Source organism: Hibiscus syriacus, unplaced genomic scaffold, assembly GCF_006381635.1.
Source record: "Hibiscus syriacus cultivar Baekdansim isolate YM2019G1 unplaced genomic scaffold, ASM638163v2 tig00116974_pilon, whole genome shotgun sequence".
Classification (NCBI taxonomy): domain Eukaryota; kingdom Viridiplantae; phylum Streptophyta; class Magnoliopsida; order Malvales; family Malvaceae; genus Hibiscus; species Hibiscus syriacus.
In genome coordinates this window covers 929,457-953,835 of record NW_024063498.1, presented here as the reverse complement: position 1 = coordinate 953,835, position 24,379 = coordinate 929,457, and the positions used below count along the sequence as shown (strand labels likewise).

The following is a 24,379-nucleotide window of genomic DNA, read 5'->3' as shown; positions in this document are numbered from 1 at the left end:
TTAAATAAAATGAGTTTATACTTTATACAGAACCTACGTCCACATGGGAAGAGTCGAACGAGGAGAGGCAGCGCCACCGCCGGGGGAACCGCGCGATTTGAGGCTGTGACATGTAGTTGTGGGGAGTGGTGGTGTGTCGGTGCGGGCGTTGAAAGAAGGATTAGAAACCGACCAATGAAAGATGATAGTGTCGGAACCCCATTTGGTCTTTGCACGTGCGAATCGCACTCGACCCCTCATCTTCAGGCTGCCACTTGTAGGGAAATTCTACGGTACAACCGTCTTAATATACGGCTAAAAATAAGGTGTTACTGGATTTATTATTATTTAAATAACAAAATCGATAAAAAATAACCGAAAATATTATTATCTCTATTGGTTTTAATTACCGATATAGATAAACGCAGTAGAAAAAACCCTGTAAAAATAATATTTTAGATATCGCTTTACCAAAAATATTTTTTTTTATCAGATTTTTCTACCGCGTTTACTTATATCGGTAATTAATAATAACAATAAAATCGGTAGAAATAATAATATTTTGGGTTATTTTTTACGTGTTTTATTATTTAAAATAATAACAAAACTGATAACATCTTTTTTAGACGTATATTAAAACTGTTGCACGTGAACATTTTTCTCACCCCTATTATTATTATTATTTTTTTTCTTTTATTCTTAATTGTTTCGAGTCTATTGTCTTTTTCTGTGCTGGGAAGTTCTGCAGTGCGGAGGTTAAAAAACGGCGTAACCGGTTAAATAAGTGATCGATTAAAATTTAGATCGGTTATGCTATATCATTTAACCGGAAACATTATTAAGCACAATATCATACTAGATACCGCTTATATAATGTAATAGGTAAAACTTATATAATAAAATATGTTAATCACTGGAAACATTATCAAACACAATAACACATTAGTTATCGCTTATATAATAAAATAGGTTAATTACTAGATACATTATCAATCACAATAACATATTAGGTAGCGCTTATATAACGTAATATATCGCTTATATAATAAAATACGTTAATACAATATATTAGGTAAACGCCTAAAATATTACCAAAGATAACATAACTGGTTATTTACCTGATATGTTGAAAGTATCAATCCTTTTTATAAAAAAGATCGATAATTTACAATATAACAGGTAAAAATATGGCAAAATTAGTTTCATTATGACAAAACCGATAAAATTTACCTGATATGTTGAAAGTATCGATCCTTTTTATAAAAAAGATCGATACTTTACAATATAACATGTAAAAATATGACAAAACCAATTTCATTATGACAAAACCGGTAAAATTTACCTGATATGTTGAAAGCATCGATCCTTTTTATAAAAAGGATCGAATCTTTACAATATAACAAGTAAAAATATGATAAAATCAGTTTCATTATGACAAAACCGATAAAATTTACATGATATGTTGAAAGTATAGATACTTTTTATAAAAATGTATCGATACTTTATTGAAAGTTATGTAATTTATGTTTTAAAATTTTTTAATAGTGCTTCATGTTTTCTACCTACAATATTAATTTAATAATTTCATTTACACAAAAAATTATTTAATTATTTTTATATTTTATAAAATATTATTTAGAATTTAAATTTAACAATTTTAACCAAAGATAATAATAAATATGCAATATCTATGTTTATTATTTTTAATTTAATAATAATATATACTGTAACATAAAAATAAATCATTAGACGCGTATAATTACTAAATTAATATCTTAAAACTCACTCAAAAGATAACCTTAAATTAATGTTTTCCACAGAGATAGCGCTTATATAATAAAATAGGTTAATTACTGAAAACATTATTAAGCACAATAACATATTATGTACCGGTTATATAATGTAATAGGTAGCGCTTATATAAAATATGTTAATTACTGGAAACATTATTAAACAATAACATATTAGGTAACGCTTATATAACGTAATAGGTAGCGCTTATATAAAAAATATGTTAATTATTTAATTTGTTATTACAATATATTAGGTAAACGCCTAAAATATTACCAATAATAACATAACCGATTATTTACTGGAAACATTATCAAGTATAATAATGTAAACGGTAAAAAAAATAGGCGCTACCTATTACATTAAACTACGTATCGGATATGTTGAAAGTATCGATTACATTTAAATAAGTATTGACACTTTTGGAATTTAAAAGAAAAGCAGTAATATCGCCTATAATGTATCGATACTTTACAATATAACAGGTAAAAATATGACAAAACCAGTTTCATTATGACAAAACCGGTAAAATTTACCGGATATGTTGAAAGTATAGATCCTTTTTATAAAAATGTATCGATACTTTACAATATAACAAGTAAAAGTATGACAAAACCAGTTTCATTATAACAAAACCGGTAAAATTTACCTGATATGTTGAAAGTATCGATATGTTTTATAAAAAGGATCGATACTTTACAATATAACAGGTAAAAATATGACAAAACCAGTTTCATTATGACAAAACCAGTAAAATTTACCTGATATGTTGAAAGTATAGATAATTTTTATAAAAATATATCGATACTTTGTTGAAAGTTATGTAATTTATGTTTTAAAATTTTTTAACACTGCTTCATGTTTTCCACCTACAATATTAATTAAATAATTTCATTTACACAAAAAAATTATTTGATTGTTTTGATATTTTATAAAATATTATTTAAAATTTAAATTTAACAATTTTAGCCAAAAATAATAATAAATATGTAATATATATGTTTATTATTTTTAATTTAATAATAATATATACCGTAACATAAATATAAATAATTAGACATTTATAATTATTAAATTAATATCTTAAAACTCACTTAAAAGATAACCTTAAATTAATGTTTTTTACAGTGAAATAAATATGGACACTTATATATATGTATCAATTCTTCCTGATAACCAAAGTTTACCAGTTAATAAATTTTTTAATAATTTTTCATATTTTCTACCTAAAATATTATTAGTATGTTAACATAATAGGTAGCGCTAAATCAAATTTATTAAATATATTTTAATATGTCCGATAATACCTTATATTAATCATATATTAATCTTGAGACGATCCCGTTCTGTGCTGCTGCTAGGACATGGTGAAAAACGCTTCTGACCGAAAAGGATCGCACTTTCCTCACTTTTGTCTTTTCAAGATTGGCGGCTGTCTTAAAAGTTATTATGTTGGAAAACTAGTTTTGATTTTTCTATTGATTTTGTTTTGTGTTTTAATTATTTAGGTATTGGTGAACAATTTAATTAAATGTAAATCAAACTCGTTAAAATTTAATTACGATAAATTTTTTAATTTGATAGTTGATATTCTATTTTTATTAATTGGATTATTTAATTATTTAAACAATCTCAACCAATTTAAGCTCTATCAATATTTGACGAAAAAATTGACATATTATTATATATTTAATCATCGTTACTTATACATTTTATAAATTTGGACATCATTTGAATCGAATATTAAATTTATTGAATTAACTTAATATTAGAATCAAATTGATAAAATATATAAACAATAAAGATCAAATATGTAGTTATATTAGTTTTGTTAACCGCCATCTCAACTCCTCATCAAATGTTAACATTAAGTTGCTCGAATAATAATAATTAAATAATTTAATGATATAATTGATAAAATTAAAACATCAATGATCGGATTAGAATCTCTCCATTATTAAGTGGTGGGTGTAGTTTATCCTTAATCAATTATTTAGGTAAAGTGCACAATAGGTCCTTGTTATCAGTATAGATGCTCACCAAGTGCAGGTAGGTTGTTAGGCTGCACTGGTGCTTTCTGTTATGATGGTTGTTAGTTCTGTTGAGGTTGTTAGAAGTCTCAACCATGCACCAGCTCATCTTCCTCTTGTATAATTGTCATCTGGTTCCTTTTACTAGAAAGGTGATCTGATTATACTTGATCATCGACAAATTAATCAGAAAACAAATGTCATTTGTGCGAGCACCAATCGACCGTAAAGGTATGTGAAAAATGTACCCAAGTCCATAAGGATCGTGCCACGAGTAGTGAAAAACGTCTCACAATTATAGAAATTCTTATACAAAATAAAAAAAACTCAAGAAAAGGAGGAGTACAAGAAATAGGAGAATTAATAATTATCAGCGATAGGCAACCAACATTAAAACTAACGTCACCATCGACTAAACAAAAATTAAAGAAAAAGAAGAAGATGACACAAAAATAAAGAAAAAACCTAGATTAAAAAATGAGAAAAAAAATCAATAAGAAAAATTAGAGTATTGATCTACATTTATCATTAAATTCATTCGATATGATAATATTCATTCTGAGGATGTTGAACGATAAAGTCACGAAATAAATAAACCCTAAGGTCTAAACGAATATTTAACTTACAAAAGAATGTTCGTTCTTAGAGAATTTAATCAAAACATTTAAATTATAGTTTGAGGACATAATGCATACATTAACTTATAAAAATAGTTGGATTATTCTTAGTCCACTAAAATCTCCATTGTCATCATTTATCATATAGTTGTTTTTTTTTTCTCGTGGAAAATCACAAACATGGAGACATTTTTTAAAAGAATGTAAAGGAGATAAAAGAAGAAGGGAAGCGATGATTTAGGGAATTTTAAAATATAACCTATTAATACAAGGTTAAAATCGACATAAATTAGTTACAATCGAAAATTTTATTAAGAGTATGTTTTTTAGATTGGATGAAGTAACCTTTAAAGTTGGACATGTTACAGTCGAAAATGTTACATTTTCTATAATATTTTTTGTTGTAAGACCTAAAGCCCCGCAATGTAACTTTTCGGTTGCAACTGAAAATATTACAAATTTATATTGAATTTTAAGACCATATTTTAGGTTAAAATTATTTAAATTAACATTAAATTAAACTGCTACACCATAAAATTATCCCAATGATTTAGGTTTAATGGGGAAGTAACAAAGGAGGGGCATGAAGGATTTGCGGCTAGGCCAGGCCCGTCCAATGCCAAATGTGGAATGCGATCCTTCATATGACCTCAAAATTTAGGAACTCCACGCATGAATGTCATTTAGACTCGTCCATGTCCAATATTTATGTCCTAACGACATTTTTGTCATAAATAAAAACAAAATTTTCATTTGGTTATCGAGAAAATGATAGAAAAAGTTATAAATGAAGATTTTTACGGTATCTTTAATCGTTTTCATAATAAATTTTAATAAAAAAACCTCGTAAATTTCTCATAATTTAAAATTTTATTATAAAATATTTTAAAGACCTCACTTTTAAAAACAGTATACGACTTGCACATCATTGGAGGCGAGCCTGTTTGCGGGATCCACATGGACAAAGAAATCTTTCTAAAAAATCAAATGCTTGAAAAACTGGTATGAGATAAGCAAAGGCCGTTCATTGGTCTGGTGGGGAATCTTGTTAAGAAGCAGTTCCCCACACGTACTTTTGAACAACTTTGGCTAATAATCATTTCCAGACCCTTTTGTCTTTGGGTGCCAAAAGATTCATGAATGGTGCAAGAAACATAAACCAGCGCTATGGTAGTATTGTTATTGATAATCACGTGAAAACAATATAAACTTATTCAAATTTATATAAAAATGTTTAAACAAAAAATCTACATATGTATGAAAATAATTTTATTATAATCCATGTAAATCATAAAATGAATATATGAGAGTACTATAAACTCTATTATTCTAATTACATCTATATAATTATACAAGTATAAAAACCCTAGTTTAGTTAAATTTCATTATATCATAGTGGTTTCATCTCCCACCCTCGTGACAGACGGTGACCGAATAACATTTGTGTGTCTGTTCTGAAAATCAAATTTTATCTTAATAATTTTTTTATTTTTACCACGAGAAATTTTATTTATGTTCGCAACATATATAAAAGTGTTGTGTTTTTAATATATTTATATTCATCCTTAAAATTGTTTTTGATTCCATCAATATTGACAAGATCAATAATAAGTTACGGCTCAAAAGTACCAATATGTATAATAAGCCTTTTGAAGCAACTTTTTAGTCGCAACTCACAATCCGACGAGCAAGTTCAGAAAATATACATTTATTTTGTGATTGTTAGAAAAAAATGGAAGGCGGTCTATTTCGCTTAGATGGAAATCATATATCTCGATACTTTATGATACGGTAACATTTTAACATTTTAATTTAATTTAAATTATTAGTAATAATTTGTTGATTTATTTAATGCAAGATTATTAGATTAAGAATTAATTTTTGTAATTATTTATTTTTAGGAGAAGAACCATATACTAGATCCTTTTATTAGGAATCTTAAGTTAGTGATACCTAGCCGTGTATTGTCGTATTTAGTAGATGCTGGATTTGGTTACATAGGTATATATCAGGGTCACTGTAAGATAGAACCAGACCTTATTTCTGCCTTAGTAGAGCGGTGGAGGCCGGAGACCCACACATTTCGTCTTTCGTGCGGAGATGCACGATCACGCTTGAGGATGTTTCTATGCACCTAGGGCTTCCAGTGGATGGAGATGTGATATCAGAGATAGCTTCTGGTTCTTGGACTACTTTCTGCTGGGAAAATCTAGGACGTGTCCCGAAAAGTTTTATCGGAGGTAGGATATTGTTAAATTGGTTAGATGCCAATTTTCGGGAGTTGAGCGTAGACGCCTCTGAGGATGAGGTTAAGATGTATGCACGAGCATGCATATTGCAGTTGATAGGAGGGTTGTTGATGCCGGACAAATCGTGCAACCTAGTTCACTGCATGTGGTTGCGACATCTTAGCGACTTTAGTATCGTCGGATCATTAAGTTGGGGCTCGACAGTTTTGGCTTTGCTGTACAGGGAGATGTGTGGAGCCATTGACTACAGGCGTAATACTATCGGCGGATGTCTCCTACTGCTGCAGTCTTGGGCATAGTATCGATTGCCCTTTTTATGTCCCGTTGTGAAGAACCCATTCGTATTTCCACTACTTCTGAGGTAATTATAAAACTGATTTTGTATATTAATAATTTTATACAGTGCATAATAATTTTTTTCCCTTGAATAGGTGGTCTACTAATAGGAAAAATCATCAGGAGCTACCTGATGATTTAGAAAAAAATTAGGGTGCTAATCGATCAGAAGGCTGGCACACATATATGAATTTTAATGTTTAAAAATCAATTTTAGATTATAGTTATATAATTAGATTATTATTTTGATAAAAATTATATATTATTTGTTTTAGTTTGAATGGGTGCCATATTCTACTGATGATGTGAGGGTGGTGATCCCACCTGAGTTGAGGTCCATCAAATGTTTGGATGGCGATGGTCCCTCTGATCTGTTATGCGACCGTCGAGTGGCACTCCACTGATCGCGTGCTCCGGCAGTTTGGTTGTTTTCAACCAATTTCGGATGCACCGCGCAATATGGACGAGTTGCATAGCTTAGATAGACGCGGCAAGACAGATACAAATTGGCTGGTGAGGCATCATGAGTGGGTCGTGTTGTGGGAGGATCGACATCGGTGCCTTCCCCGTAGAGAGCCCATTTTACTTGACCTCTTAAGTGTTGCTGAAGGTTATTATGAGTGGTTCAACAGTAACGGGAAACCGTTTATGCTTCTCGAGGATGCGCGAGGGCAGACCTTTCTGCGACGTCGACAGAGACGTGATCCGACACAGCACCATCGTCGCCCGACTCGTGGACGGAGAGCAGGTGCTTTCTGTTCATCCTCAGCTGCACCAGCAGGACCTTCACAGCAGCCACCGCAACCATATATGATGCCATCATCGCCTTTCCATTACCAGATGCTGCCACCGCCTTCACCTGGTTTTATGACCCCGCCATTGCCACCGTCACATATGACCCCTCCTGGAGGCTATTATGGGTTTATGTTTGCATATCTGACTTGGGGTTCATATACTAGATATTTAGCGGGTTCAGCCTCATCACCCATGGCCGCAACACAAACACCTCCTGTACAGTTTTCACACTCAACGATGTCTGTGTTTTATGAGTTTTCCCAGTTTTCGCAGGCCGGTGAGATAGTCAGTCATACACCTCCAGGGTCCTTATTCTATGGAGGTGTTTCATCGTCATCATCTCATCATCAACCTAATGTACCTTCTCAAGACGACGACAACGACGACGATAATGGTGATGATGATGATAGCGAGGAGTCAGAACTAGTGATACGAAGAAATCCTCCTCGAGACCGACAGCCACCGCCTTGCGGAACACATTCACGTCGCAGGCATCGATAGATTTTGTTTTTTTATTATATTTGTATTTATTTTATTTTGTTAAATTGTAATTTTTTATTATTTCTCATTTAATACTTACTTTATTTTGTTAAATTTGTTGGATTTTTTTAATGTATTTCAGTTCATTTTGTTTATTACAATTTAATATCAGTTATTGTAATTTGGTTATCATTTACCATTTAATACTTATTGTAAGTTTGTTGTATTTAAAATTATATTCAAATACCAAATTGTTATTAGTTTAATAAAATTTAATGATTGTGTTCGTTTTTTTAATCTTCATCATCGATTATCGAATGACATTAACTTGAAGTAAATACAAATTAAAGTACAAGAATTATTATTTGATAAACAAATACATCATTTCCTCATCAATTGTTACTTGATGACAACAGAAGTGGACATGTTTTTCTAGTGTGTCTTAGGTTTCTACAATGCCCACATCTTCTGTCTTGTCTAGATCTTTCTCGAATATCCATATCGCAATGAATTCGATTGGATTTTAGACGACCATGCTCCCTCTTTAAACTCAAATTTGGTACAATTTGAAGACAATCTTGAACCTCATCAGGGTCTTTGTCATTACCTATGGGGGGAAACTCAAATTTTGTATACCTTAAAAACTTCAGATAGTAGGTATACGGGATCCAAAAAATGGTTATAGTCTTGACGTGTATGCGAGCAAGCTGCTAACACATGAGAGCATGGATACTTCAGAGCATGAAAAAACCCGCAGTCGCACGTTCTGTCCCTTAGATTTACTCTTAACGACACAACTTCAATCCCTTGAAGAGGTTGCAGTAACTCTGTGACACAAAACATTTCATGCCTTCTAGAGAAGCTTGTTACAGACATTCCATTTGATGCAGCAATTTTTTATGTAGATCTGCAACTAATCTAGGGTGATAGACATGACTGCCTTGCATCCAAGTTTGAGCTTATCCCTCGAGCTTTGCAAAAAGCGCCCCCAAACAAAAATATGTAGTTTTTACCAAAGCCGCTACAGGTAAGTGACGTGCACCCTTCAAGGTTGAATTGATTGCCTCAGTCAAGTTGGTTGTCATGTGTCCATATCGATATCCACCATCATATGCGTTCGTCCACATTTCTTTATCGATGAGGCTAATGTAATCGTATCCTTCCTCGTTCTTCGCCCGCAAATCTTGAAGAATTGATTCAAACGTTCGAGGAAGAAGTTCGTAACCTGATTAAAAAATGTATAACTTACTAACCTGATCAAAATGATCGAAAGAAAAAAAAACTACATCAGTTTCACTTACCCATGCGCACAAGTAATTGCCGCTCATCATTCTTCTTGTATCTTCCATGGTAGTTCGCAGCAATGTATCGGAGACAATACCTATGTTGGACAAAGGGTGGTTGCCACATTGGACCCAAAACTCCATTGCTGCTTTGATCCCAGCTCCGCGATCAGAAATGACACAGATTTTTTCCCTCGTGATAACATGTGCACGTAAATTTCGGAGGAAAAAAGCCCAAGAATCTGTATCTTCTCTTCGACAAGAGCAAAAGCAACTGGAAGAATGTTGCGATTTCCATCTTGGACAACTGTCAATAATAAAACTTGCTTGTATTTTCCATACAAGAAAGTCTCGTCAATCTGGACCACAGGCTTGCAGTATTTGACAGCATTAACGCACTGTGGGTAAGTCTAAAAAACCCGGTAGAATTGGCATCGATCGCGAGAACTCGATCATTATGGTATGCATAGGAGGTTTCAAAGTCCACAATTGTCCCAAGATTCAACCTCCGCACCAACCTAAACCAGCCTGGAAGTTCATTGTAAGATGCATCCCATTCGCCATGAAGTTTGACATGGTATTTTGTTTTTCCAACCAAGCTTTTTTATAGGAGACAGTGTACCCATACTGCGATTGTATAGCTGAAATCAACACTGCAACAACTATATGAGAGCTTGCTTTTACCATGGGCATGATGACTTGGCATATCACTTCAGAGTCAAAGTTGGGATGATCTTGGTTGACCCCTCCAACACAACATGTGTGAGGACCGTTGTATACTGTTAGTTCTCATATGTTGTTTTTCCTCTTCATTTTCGATACGCGAACCATCTATTTGCATCTGTTTTCGCGTCGGGCACAGTAGCATACATATTTTTCGGTTGTCGATCGGTTTACTCTGGACTGAACAGAATTACGGATATTGTAATTTTTTATAGCCATCACCGTTTGAACTGGAAGGCATATCGACATTGAGATCGAAAAAGCTCGCAGTCGAATGCCTCCCCCTGGAGCTTGAAGTCATCGTGGCAAATGGAAACTGCACAGATGGTTGCGTCGATGGCATCTCCATATGGTCAAATAAATTTGCAGATGAATGCCTTCCCCTTGAACTGGACGCGGTGTTGCCATACGGATTGTTCGTGAACCCACCTCGGTACATATCGTAAGGAGTTGCGGATGAATGTCTCCCCATTATGTTATTAAAATCATTACACATTAATATAGTTGGGATGTCAACTTGATCAACTTGTTCAGCCAACCTATAGTGGGAGCTTAATGATTGACCTCGAACAGCACGCACTTGAACAAAATGTGCATACATCTCAATAGCGGCGTCTGAATAATTACTTTGAGCTTCAACCATCATTTCAACATCATTATTGTTCGAAAGTTCGAACGCTGTATAAGTTAATGGCAACAATGATGTTGGAAATTTGTACTGCAACGACGACATTCTTCTACTACTTCCAACATGAATCTTCCTCGAAATCTTCATTATCAGCTCCTCAAGAGTTATGTTTCTCTTGAATGATATTTTAACACGCTCATTTGATACGAAAACAACGCCGGTTTCATCTTCTCGAATTTCACCATCATAATAAACAATAGCTTAAAGTCGCGCCATTTTTTGAGTTTAAAAGTGCGGCAATATTATATCTGCAAAAAAATAACTGAAACAAACCTGATTAAATAAATTATATATGAACGAAAATATAACACAATAAATTTTTACACATCAACGTAAATAATTTAAATAATATAATTGAAAATAATTAGTATAATATTTTTTTCAAATAACACAGATTAAATAATAAGTATAATAAAAAAATTATAACAAAATTACCTTTTAACGAAAAATCGCACGAACTTCTAAACTAAACATGAGAAGATTGCCAAAATTATTGACTCGTTGACGGAATTATTGTATTAATTTATAAGTTGAGAGGAGAGATGTGAGGAACATAACCGGAGGAGAAGGGTATATATAGCCATACAAGGTGCGGTACCTGCACCGTGGTATATGTAATAATGGTATAGCGCAGATCAGAGTCCGCGCTAAATATAATTGTCTAGATACACAGATATAGCGCGGTTCAAGGGGCGCACTATACCCCACGTGTAACCCAGTCAGCAAATAGCGCGGTGCAGGGGGCACACTATACCCACGTGGCGCCAAATCAGCGTATAGCGCGGGTCAGGGGGCGCGCTTTACTTCTACGGATGTTAGATCGAGAAATATAATTTGACCCGTGTTAGATCGATAAATATACCGGTCACCGGTGATATTTCGGGAAAAACGACGTTGGAAAACTAGTTTTGATTTTTGGATTGATTTTGTTTTGGTTTAATATTTGGGTATTGGTGAACAATTTAATTAAATGTAAATCAAACTCGTTAAAATTTAATTACGAGAATTTTTTTAATTTGATAGTTGATATTCTATTTTTATTAATTGGATTATTTAATTATTTAAACAATCTCAACCAATTTAGGCTCTATTAATATTTGACGAAAAAATTGATATGACAATTAATAAAATTGATATTATTATATATTTAATCATCGTTACTTATACATTTTATAAATTTGGACATCATTTGAATCGAAGATTAAATTTATTGAATTAACTTAGTATTAGAATCAAATTGATAAAATATGTAAACAATAAAGATCAAATGTATAATTATATTAGTTTTGTTAACCGCCATCTCAACTTCTCATCAAATGTTAACATTAAATTGCTCGAATAATAATAATTAAATAGTTTAATGATATAATTGACAAAATTAAAACATCAATGATCGGATTAGAATCTCTCCATTATTAAGTGGTGGGTGTAGTTTATCCTTAATCAATTATTTAGGTAAAGTGCACAATAGGTCCCTGTTATCAGTATAGATGCTCACCAAGTGCAGGTAGGTTGTTAGGCTGCACTGGTGCTTTCTGTTATAATGGTTGTTAGTTATGTACTGATGATGTTGTTAGAAGTCTCAGCCATGCACCAGCTCTTCTTCCTCTTGTATAATTGTCACCTGGTTCCTTTTACTAGAAAGGTGATTGATTATACTTGATCACCGACAAATTAATCATAGAACAAATGTCATTTGTGCGAGCACCAATCGACTTTAAAGGTATGTGAAAAATGTACCCAAGTCCATAAGGATCGTGCCACGAGCAGTGAAAAACGTGAAATTCTTATACAAAATAAAAAAAACTCAAGAAAAGGAGGAGTACAAAAAATAGGAGAATTAATAATTATCGACGATAGGCAACCAACATTAAAACTAACGTCACCATCGACTAAATAAAAATTAAAGAAAAAGAAGCAGATGACACAAAAATAAAGAAAAAACCTAGATTAAAAAATGAGAAAAAAAGTCAATAAGAAAAATTAGAGTATTGGTCTACATTTATCATTAAATTCATTCGATATTATAATATTCATTAATTCATTCGATATATAATATTCATTATGAGGATGTTGAACGATAAAGTCACGAAATAAATAAACCCTAAGGTCTAAACGAATATTTAACTTACAAAAGAATGTTCGTTCTTAGAGAATTTAATCAAAACATTTAAATTATAGTTTGAGGACATAATGCATACATTAACTTATAAAAATAGGTGGATTATTCTTAGTCCACTAAAATCTCCATTGTCATCATTTATCATATAGTTGTTTTTTTTTTCTCGTGGAAAATCACAAACATGGAGACATTTTTTAAAAGAATGTAAAGGAGATAAAGAAGAAGGGAAGCGGAGATAAAAGAAGAAGGGAAGCGATGATTTAGGGAATTTTAAAATATAACCTATTAATACAGGTTAAAATCGACATAAATTAGTTACAATCGAAAATTTTATTAAGAGTATGTTTCTTAGATTGAATGAAGTAACCTTTAAAGTTGGACATGTTATAGTCGAAAATGTTACATTTTCTATAATATTTTTTGTTGTAAGACCTAAAGCCCCGCAATGTAACTTTTCGGTTGCAACCGAAAATATTACAAATTTATATTGATTTTAAGACCATATTTTAGGTTAAAATTATTTTTTAAAGTTGGACATGTTACAGTCGAAAATGTTACATTTTCTATAATATTTTTTGTTGTAAGACCTAAAGCCCCGCAATGTAACTTTTCGGTTGCAACCGAAAATATTACAAATTTATATTGATTTTTAAGACCATATTTTAGGTTAAAATTATTTTAAATTAACATTAAATTAAACTGCTACACCATAAAATTATCCCAATGATTTAGGTTTAATGGGGAAGTAACAAAGGAGGGGCATGAAGGATTTGCGGCTAGGCCAGGCCCGTCCAATGCCAAATGTGGAATGCGATCCGTCATATGGCCTCAAAATATAGGAACTCCACACATGAATGGTGAACAACTTTGGCTAATAATCATTTCCAGACCCTTTTGTCTTTGGGTGACAAAAGATTCGTGAATGGTGCAAGAAACATAAACCAGAGCTATGGTAGTCTTGTTATTGATAATCACCTGAAATCAATATAAAAATGTTTAAACAAAAAATCTACATATGTATGAAAATAATTTTATTACAATCCATGTAAATCATAAAATGATTATATGAGAGTAGTATAAACTCTATTATTCTAATTACATCTATATAATTATACAAGTTAAAAAACCCTAGTTTAGTAAAATTTCATTATATCATAGTGGTTTCATCTCCCACCCTCGTGACAGACGGTGACCAAATAACATTTGTGTGCCTGTTCTGAAAATAAAATTTTCTCTTAATATTTTTTTTTATTTTTACCACGAGAAATTTTATTTATGTCCATAACATATATAAAAGTTGTGCTGTTAATATATTTATATTCATCCTTAAAAATGTTTTTGAATCCATCACTACTGACAAGATGAATAATAAGTTACGGCTAAAAAGTACCAATATGTATAAAAAACCTTTTGAAGCAACTTTTGAGTCGCAACTCACAATCCAACGAGCAAGTTAAGAAAATATGCATTTATTTTGTGATCCAAAGCCCAAAGCTATGCTCAATATGTGGCATCAAATTGGAACAATATAATTGCCTAGGAATGTTTCAGAGGCCTACAAAAAATATTCCAAGACTCGAAATGTACCTAAAGTTGCCGATTTCAAAGCCTCAAAATACTAATTGCTTTATGCATTGTTGATGGGGCTCGGCTCACTTGTCTTATCTACTAAAATTGGCAAACCAAACCCATCCCAATATACTTTTAGAGGCCCTTCATAGCTTGATCAGAATCTGTTGAAATTTTCCATACATGGACTATCACCAAAAGATATCTGAAAACAAATCTCCCGGGATTTTGATCACCAGTAATCCTTGCATGAGCAACTTCCATCAATGAAATGATGGAATCTGTTAGAATCTCTCAAGATGATTGGCCTCCCAATAATTCTAGACACAAGCTTCATGAACTGATGGCAATCGCCACAAACACGAATGTTCTTCATTATCCTAATCGGTGTTGTTCCATTGGGCTTTTTAATCAATCCAAATGCAAGAGCAAGTTTCTCACTATGGTAACAAATGGATGCAAATTTTTCCTCCTCAACCACATTATGAAGAACTAGCTTCGTATCAGGCATAAAGCCAGCTTCCTGCAATTTCTTAATCAGTTTTCTCAGTCCTTCGTATATGATTCCTGTTTGGGGATGAGATGCATCTTCTGCTACAAACTTGTGAACTTCATTATCGATCTCAATCCAACTGTAAGCAGCAAACTTCTTGACTTTCTTACTTTTCATGAGAGATCTCACTGAAGCCACATCTTCCCATCTTCCACGAGTGGCATACATGTTAGAGAGCATGATATAAGGTCCTGCATTAAGGGGCTCCAATACAAAGAGACGCTTAGCAGCCATCTCCGCGTATTCCATGTCACCCTTCATAGAACAGACAGATAGAAGGGTAGACCATATTAAGGAATTTGCCTCATGGGGCATATTGTTAATTAGATTCATTGCTTCTCTCATGCATCCCGACCGACCAAAGAGATTGATCATGCAAGCATAGTGATCCAAGGTGGGCACCAATGCATGCCGTTTACTGATAGAATCAAAATACCTACGTCCTTCTTCAATTAAACCAGCATGGTTGCATGCAGATAGAACGGCCACAAATGTAATATTGTCAGGTTTCATCTTTTCTTGCAACAGTTTTTCGTAAATGGCCAGTGCTTCTAAATCCAGACCATTCTGCGCATAACCCCTTATCATGGCATTCCAAGAAACTACATTTCGGGATGGCATCATATCAAAAACAACCGATGCATCCTTAGTGATTCCACATTTGCAATACATGTCAACAAGAGCACTAGACACGAGCAAATCATTATCAACTCCCAAAAGAATGGCTTTCCCATGAACAACCTGACCATTACACAGATAGGCTAATCTTGCACAGGAGCTAACCACACTAGAGATTGTAAAACCGTCTGGATTTACACCTTTTATTAACATCTCGCTAAACAAATTCAGAGCATCTTCTTCTTTTCCATTCTGTGCATAACCAACAATCATTGTGGTCCAAGATACTTTATCCTTTTTCTTAATCATGCGAAAAACCTTACTTGCTTCTTCTACCAATCCAATTTGACAATAACCTCCAAGAACATTCGAGACTGTGACATCATCAGGTTTGAAGCCAGCTACTTGCATCTCCTGAAACAAATCAATGCATTTCTTAGGTTGCCCATTTTTCAAATAACCAGCAATCAATGAATTCCATGAAACTAGATTTCTATTAATCGTTCTATCGAACAACCACTGTGCTCTATCAATCTCACCACACTTGGCGTACATATCAGTCAAAGCATTCGAAACAAAAACATTCCTTCCCAAACAACCAACGTAAATTCTACCAAGAATCTGTTTCCCTTTCCTCAAATCTGATAACCGTGAACACGCATTCAATGCACTCACATGAGTATAATCCGTCGGCTCAAATCCCTCTCTATTCATCCTCAAGAAAACTCCAAGCGCCTGACTCGAACATCCCCTTCCAGCCAAACCAGCAATCACGGTATTATAAGAAACAGAATCACGAGAAGGCATTTGATCAAAGAGTGCTCTCAAATTCTCAACAGACCCTGATTTTGCATATACAGAAAGCATAGTATTCCAGGAGATAATATCTCTGTGAAGCATTTTATCAAACAGGTCTCGAGCATCTGAAATTCTCCCAAATCTCGCGTACAAGTGGAGAAGACGATTATGTAGAAACGTGTCGCTGGGTCTAAAATAGTGTCGATCCATGTGAGATTGCAGTCTCTTGGCTTGACCGACATCGTTGACTCGAAGGCATTCGATCACGAGCGGCACGTACGCTTCTGCCGTCGCTTGACCACCTGCGTATAATGAATCAATTGCGTGGCGAAGCTGTTGCCTGCCTCTCATTTTTACTTTTTTGAATTACAGTTTTTCCAATTAATGAGAGTTAAATACCTTGGCGGGAAAACTGTGTACTTTATTGTAGAAGTAGCCGTTTTTCGGTAACTAACATTGAAGTAACTTAAACGTGTACAATGAATAAGAATTTATGAAGTTCACCCTGCTGCCCAAAGATTACCGATTGTGTACTTAAATTTCGAGGCTTTACGAATATATTTTACGGTAAAATACAAAAATGGTCTCTAAACTTTTAGATAACTTAAATTTTGATCACTAAACTTTTAAAAATTATAACATCATCATTGAACTTTTGATTCACTTTAATTACGGTCACTATCATTTGATTTTTTTTAGTCGTTATTGTTGTTAAACATACCACTTACTATTCTCAAGAGCTTCAGTATATTCCATGACCATTTAACCATTTATCACTGTTATTCCGAACACCACAACCACCATTCATGACTAGACCAACCAAAAGCCGAGTCATAATTATCAACTTTATTTGATCATTGTTCACATCCAAAACCACCAATAGCAATAGACAATAAACAACAGTAAAAACAAACAAATAAAAAAACCGTGCATACATTCTAGGTGAGTTTCTAATGAACGGAATGTTCATCGGTCAATCTTGCGTTTTGAAGACTTTATTTGATCAAAAGATTAACATTGGAATTTGAGGAGGTAGAAATTTTTTGATGAATTTGAACTAAAAAATAAAGAGAATAGTTCAACGATCTTTTAAACTAGAAAAACCATTGAATGGTGACAAGAATAACGGTAAAAAGAAAAGTGACATATTCTAATTTTAAGTACGAGAAATTTTAGATTTTTGGATGAATAAGAAACTTAACGACAAGTTTTCTTAATGACAAATGATGAAAGTGATTGTAATAAAAAATATATAATAATTGAATTATAAGTTTTAAAAGCCAGCCTTAAAATTCAAATATCATTTATGTAATTTACCCTACATTTCAAAAGTTATTATACATTTTTTAAAGATCACTTAAAAATAAATATATTTTTATACTATGAACATTAGTGATTTAATCTAAAATTACAATTAAGATGTAATATAAAATGTCATTCTAAATTTTAATTCAATTTATCTTTTATATTAATAAATTATAGTTATCATGCTAAAAATTGTCCAACTAAGCTTGATTATTGTACTTCCTACTTTATAACCTTAATTTATTGGTATTAATAGATGAAATCATTGTTGTATATTGAATTTATAAGAAAAAAATACCTTAATCATGAATATCAGGCTTTCTTAAAACATGAATATGCTACTTGTTAAGAGCCTGATTAAAATACAAATATTTAGGTTTTTTTAATAAATTAAAATCATATTTTTTTGAATACTTAAAAAACGTACGGCATCTTTTAATTTTGTATAACAATTAATATAATTGAAAAGTACACCTACATGTCTGTGACTCACTAAATGAAACTAATAAGTTAATAAAATATTATATATTTAGGGTTCAACTTCAGGACCTTAAAAGCAAATATTGATTTAAGACATGATATTTATTTTCTTAATGAATTTGAGGTGGGGAGGTTCATGATTAAAACAGTTAAATAAAATAATTTGAAATATCCAACTGATTGCTTATTTTTACACACACACACACTTGGACATTTTCCAAAGTTGTAAATTAAAGGTTCAATTCCATGATTAATACTTGTACTATATATAAGTTATGAAGTTAGTCCGAATTGAATGTAAGGATTTTTTTTCTCATCAAAAGCGTTGGGATCAAATTAAAATTATAAGTACAATATAGTGACTAAAATTGAAATTAGACCCAAAAATAAATTTAAAAAAATATTTGACTGGAAAAACTCAGCAATTAAAAGGGGAAAAAATACATCGCACGCGCTTCCCGACTCGGTCAAGTTGGCTGCCGAGAATGAAAACGGCACCATCGTTTTATTTATTTTCTTCTAATTTCTCATCCGATTTTCTTTCTTATCCTTTTATGCAAGAAAAAGAGAAAAATGATACCAAATTCTTTGACTGTCCAAAATTCTGTCTAAATTTTTGTTCTTTTTAACTTTGTCTCTTTCTCTCTCTCTCTGCTGTTTAATGATAATTTGCAGAACTTTGATTTTGTTTCCTTTAAAGTCAAGCAAGAATCTTTAACTAATAAAAAAGAGAAAAAAAGAGAGAGCCAGTGAAGTATCCCGTTAAACCCTTCAACTTTAACCCTGTTTAATTTAATTCTTTAAGCATGTCGGGTGGTAGATTAAAGGAAAGAACTTCCAGCCATGCCAGAAGACACACCGATCATCATCAGGCTACGACGAAAACGACGGAGACGATGCCTAATTACTTTACCGAAACGCTGACGTGTCCTTTCGGGGAGTTGGCGACTAATTTATCGGAATCGGAGCTCCGGGAGACGGCTTACGAGATTCTGGTCGGTGCTTGTCGGACTACCGGTGGGAAGCCTCTGACTTACATATCGCAGTCGGATAGGAATTCGGAAGAGGACCGCGGCGACGACTCCGAGTTTGACTCCGTCTGCATCGTTGCAGAGGTCGTTGACGTCAACGCCGGCGAGTAAGGTGAAGAAGGCTTTAGGATTGAGATCGTCTCGCGGGAGGAAAGTGAGCAGCGAGTCGGACTCGGAACGAGTCAAAAAGGCGGTTACAATTGGGGAGTTGTTAAGGGTTCAAATGGGAATTTCAGAGCAAACGGATTCCAGGGTTCGAAGAGCTCTTTTGAGAATTGCTGCTGCTCAGGTCTGTTAAAAACTGTGCCGTAAATTTCTTTCTTTCAATTTTACTGCGAAAAGTTACAAATTCTTTTTTAGAATAATTAGCGGACACAAATGGCTAATTCTAATTGTTGATTATAGGGATTGTTTATGAAATTTGAGTTCAATTATGATTATTATTATTTTCATTTTTATCAGCTTGGAAGAAGGATAGAGTCGATTGTATTGCCACTTGAGATGTTGCAGCAACTGAAATCTTCGGATTTTCCGAATCAAGGCGACTACGATGCTTGGCAGAGGAGAAATCTGAAGCTTCTTGAAGCCGGATTACTATTGCATCCTCTCTTGCCACTAGACAAGGCCGACAACTCGCCGCAGCGACTACGGCAGATCATCCGTGGAGGGCTGGAGAAGCCCTTGGAGACTGGAAAAAACAACGAATCGATGCAAACCCTCCGGAGCATTGTTTTATCTCTTGCTTGTAGACAATCCTTTGACGGTTCTGTTTCCGAGACCAGCCACTGGGCAGATGGACTCCCATTGAATCTCAAAATTTACCTAGTGCTGTTAGAAGCTTGTTTCGATGTTAATGATGAAACATCTGTGTGTTATTGAAGAAGTCGACGAGGTTCTTGAACTCGTAAAGAAGACGTGGGTAGTACTTGGGATGAACCAGATGCTGCATAATCTTTGTTTCTCGTGGATACTGTTTAACCGGTATGTGGTTACCGGTCAAGTGGAAGGCAATCTGTTGTTTGCTGCCAATAATCTGTTGATGGAAGTCGAAAAGGATTCGAAGGAAATGAAAGATCCGAATTACTCCAAGATATTGAGTTCTACTCTGAGTGCAATTTTAGGTTGCCGAGAAAAAGCTTATTGCCTACCACAATTATTTCAATAGTGATAACACTGAGTTAATGGAATGTGTTGTTTCTATGGGGGTTCTATCAGCAAAGATAATGTTAGAAGATATCTCGCATGAGTACCGTAAGAATAGAAAGGAAATCGACGTTGCTCACGAGAGAGTTGATACTTACATACGATCTTCACTCCGCACTGCTTTCGTTAAGGCAAGTTCCCGAAATTTTCCTAGTATATCATCATCATCTTTTTATCAATAACTTATCTTACTAAACCATGTTCTTTGTTCCGTTAGCTCTTAAATTATATATTTAAACCAAGTTTGCCTGTTAAATTTCTGTATGAAAGCAACTCAAGGTTGTCTATTGATAATTTACTTAGACAGATAATGGAGAAGGTGAAGTCTAGCAAACGTTCAACGAACAAGAACCAGCAAAATGAGCTTCCTTTTCTTTCCAGCCTTGCACAGGATGTCACTACACTGGCTTTCAGTGAGAAGGCGATATTTAGTCCAATATTAAAGAGATGGCATCCTCTTCCGGCAGGTGTGGCTGTAGTCACTCTTCATTCCTGCTATGGGAACGCGCTGAAGCAATTCATTTCTGACATTGGTGAATTGACACCGGATATATTACAAGTGCTGAGAGCTGCCGAGAAATTGGAGAAAGATCTGGTGCAAATTGCGGTTGAAAACTCGGTGGACAGTGAGGATGGCGGAAAGTCAATCATAAGGGAGATGCCTCCTTATGAAGCTGAATCTGTAGTCTCGAGCCTGGTGAAATCATGGATAAAGACTAGATTAGACAGAATGAAGGAATGGGTTGACAGGAATCTGCAGCAAGAGGTATATATGACTTATGTTGTCTTTCCATAATCGGAAAATCTGAAGATGCGAGCTGTTTAACAGGGAAATTTTGTTTATGTTTATAAATTATACTCGGTTTCCAGCCTCTATCATGTCTTGAATCTCATTTGGTTGCTGACGATCCGTTGCTATACATTTCTGTTTTCTCGTCTCTTTGTAGGTATGGGATCCACGAGCGAATAAAGAGCGATTTGCTCCCTCTGCTGTTGAAGTTTTGCGAATCGTAGACGAAGCTTTAGAAGCATTTTTTTTGTTACCAATATCTATACATGCTTTTTTGCTTCCTGATTTAACCTATGGTATTGACAGATGTCTTCAGCATTATATATCAAAGGCCAAGTCTGGCTGTGGTACGTATTTTTCGTTATTTCTTCTGAAGTTATCGATTTCGATGATGACTAAAAAGGAAAATGAACTATCTTCTGATCTACAGGGACCCGAAGTAGTTTTGTTCCCTCAATGCCTGCTTTGACTAGGTGCTCAAGACGGCCAAAATTTCCGGGTGTATTTAAGAAAAAAGAAAAGTTTCAAAGGGTACAGAGTAGGAAATCTCAGGTTGGGACTACAAATGGTAATGACTCCTTCGGGATACCCCAGTTGTGCTGTCGTATTAATACTCTTCAGCATATTCGAACGGAGTTGGATGTCTTGACGAAAAGGACAATTGCACTTCTTGGAAGTTCTGAATCTCCTCATGTCGACAATGTTGCCAGTGGGATGGGGAAAGCATTCGAACTTTCTGCTGCTGCTTGTTTGGAAGGGATCCAACAACTGTGTGAGGCAACTGCATATAAGGTCATCTTCCATGATCTCAGTCATGTCCTCTGGGACGGCTTGTATGTCGGGGAAGTTTCATCGTCTAGAATTAAACCTTTAGTACAGGAGCTCGAGCACTATTTGGAGGTCATTTCATTAACTGTGCATGACAGAGTCAGAACACGAGTTATTACTGAAGTAATGAAAGCTTCTTTCGATGGTTTCCTCCTGGTTTTACTTGCCGGAGGCCCTGCTCGTGCTTTCAGCCTGCAAGACTATGAAACAATAGCAGAAGATTTTAGGTTCTTGACAGATTTATTTTGGTCCAACGGTGACGGACTTCCGGTTGATTTGATTGAAAAGTTTTCAACCACAGTTAAAGCCATCCTCCCATTATTTCATACCGATACAGACAGCCTGATTGAGCAGTTCAAATACATGACTGCAGAGAGTTACGGTTCTTCTCCTAAATCCAAACTTCCATTGCCACCAACCTCTGGTCAATGGAGTCCCACGGAACCAAACACACTCTTGCGAGTTTTGTGTTACCGGAAGGACGAGACGGCAGATAAGTTCCTGAAGAAGACTTACCACTTGCCAAAGAAATTCTAACAAATTCTTCAATTATGGTGAAAACAGTTGAATGGTGCACTTAGGTATTATAAAAGGCTTGAGGTGATTCATGTGGCTTCCAAGCATTATGATTTGGATATCCATGAAGGGTGAGAATGCTGGTTGAAACATTACAAGTCATTACAACCAAAACTTTAGGATGGAAGTTAATAATTTACTTAGAAAAAATTTAGAAGGTTTTTATTTGTGGTTCGTTAATTGGAATTTGTATTTTCTTTATGGAGAATTTTGAACAGCTTGTGAATGGAAATTTGTGTTACGTGATGAATGAAAATGATTTTTTTCCGAATTATTTTTAAAATTATTTTTTTTTTCAAATTGATTGACGTGATATTTCTGCAATCAACCTGATTATAATTTTGATTAGCGTTGACTCCGCCATTGAAGAGTTTATGCAGATTGCAGTAATTTTATTTTCATATTGTAGCCAAAAATAATAATTCAGGGGCCAATTGATATATTAAGCCAATATAGATACTCAAAGGGGAAGATGAAATTAGTTAATGCTCCTTTTACGGTGTTTTTTTCCGAAAAATCATCTTTTTAATTTAATATTCTCGATCAGACATCAGTCAGACTATATTTCTCGATCTAACACTCTTTTCAGTAAGGCACGCCCCATGTAGCGCGCTATACGCAGATTTGGCGCCACGTGGGGTAAGATACTCCCTACGACGCGCCTTATGCTAATATGGATATACGTGTGTATGGCGCGGGCAGGTTGGTAATTAAGGGTATAGCGCGGGGCATGGGTCGCGCCTTACCTGTGATTCTGACACACGTCAGAAAGGTACGGCCATTGCCTCGCGCTATACCCTTAATTACCAACCTACCCCGCCCGTTCCCACCAATCACTCCCTATAAATGAGAAATCCACTTCATGGGCTGGCACATCAACTTCAATGGGGATACATTCATCCGCAACTCCTTATAATATGTACCGAGGTGGGTTCACGAACAATCTGTATGGCAACATCGCGTCCAGTTCGAGGGGAAGGCATTCATCTGCAAATTTCTTTGACCTTAATATGGAGATGCCATTGACGCAAAAATCTGTGCAGTTTCCATTTGACACGATGGCTTCAAGCTCTAGGGGGAGGCATTCGACTTTAATAAAATGTTACCGTATCAGCAAAGTGTCGAGATATATGATTTTCATCCAACCAAAGTAGACCGCCTTCCATTTTATATCTGCAAAAAAATTAATTAAATAAAATATTAAACAATTAAAATAATTAAATAAATTACTAAAAAATACTAAATATAATAAAATATACCTTAATAAGAGAATATAAAAGTATTTGAGTGGAGTTTAAAGGATTTGCTGTGATGAAAGTGATTGAGAATAAGAGTATTTATAGGGAGGGATGGGTGTGAACGGGAGGGGTAGGTTGATAATTAAGGGTATAGCGCGGGGCAAGGGTCGCGCCTTTCTGACGCGTGTCAGAATCACAGGTAAGGTGCGACTCATGCCCTGCGCTATACCCTTAATTACCAACCTGCCCCAGGGGGGCGCCTTACCCCACGTGGCGCCAAATTAGCGTATAGCGCGC

General features: G+C 34.4%; 1 protein-coding gene and 1 pseudogene across 1 annotated transcript; one reads left to right on the top strand and one right to left on the bottom strand.

Annotated features, from left to right (window-relative positions):
- The first annotated feature begins 1,585 nt into the window (after positions 1–1,585).
- LOC120192331 lies at positions 1,586–22,927 on the top strand (annotated as a pseudogene).
- On the bottom strand, positions 14,549–17,109 carry LOC120192332 (pentatricopeptide repeat-containing protein At2g22070-like). Its single transcript, XM_039195121.1, has one exon. The coding sequence runs from the start codon at positions 16,980–16,982 to the stop codon at positions 14,895–14,897; it is 2,088 nt and encodes a 695-aa protein (XP_039051052.1). The 5' UTR covers positions 16,983–17,109; the 3' UTR covers positions 14,549–14,894.
- Positions 22,928–24,379: the final 1,452 nt, after the last annotated feature.

What these genes read in the sequence shown, in the direction of transcription:
- LOC120192332 (XM_039195121.1), bottom strand. Translation starts at nt 16,982, where the DNA reads ATGAGAGGCAGGCAACAGCTTCGCCACGCAATTGATTCATTATACGCA.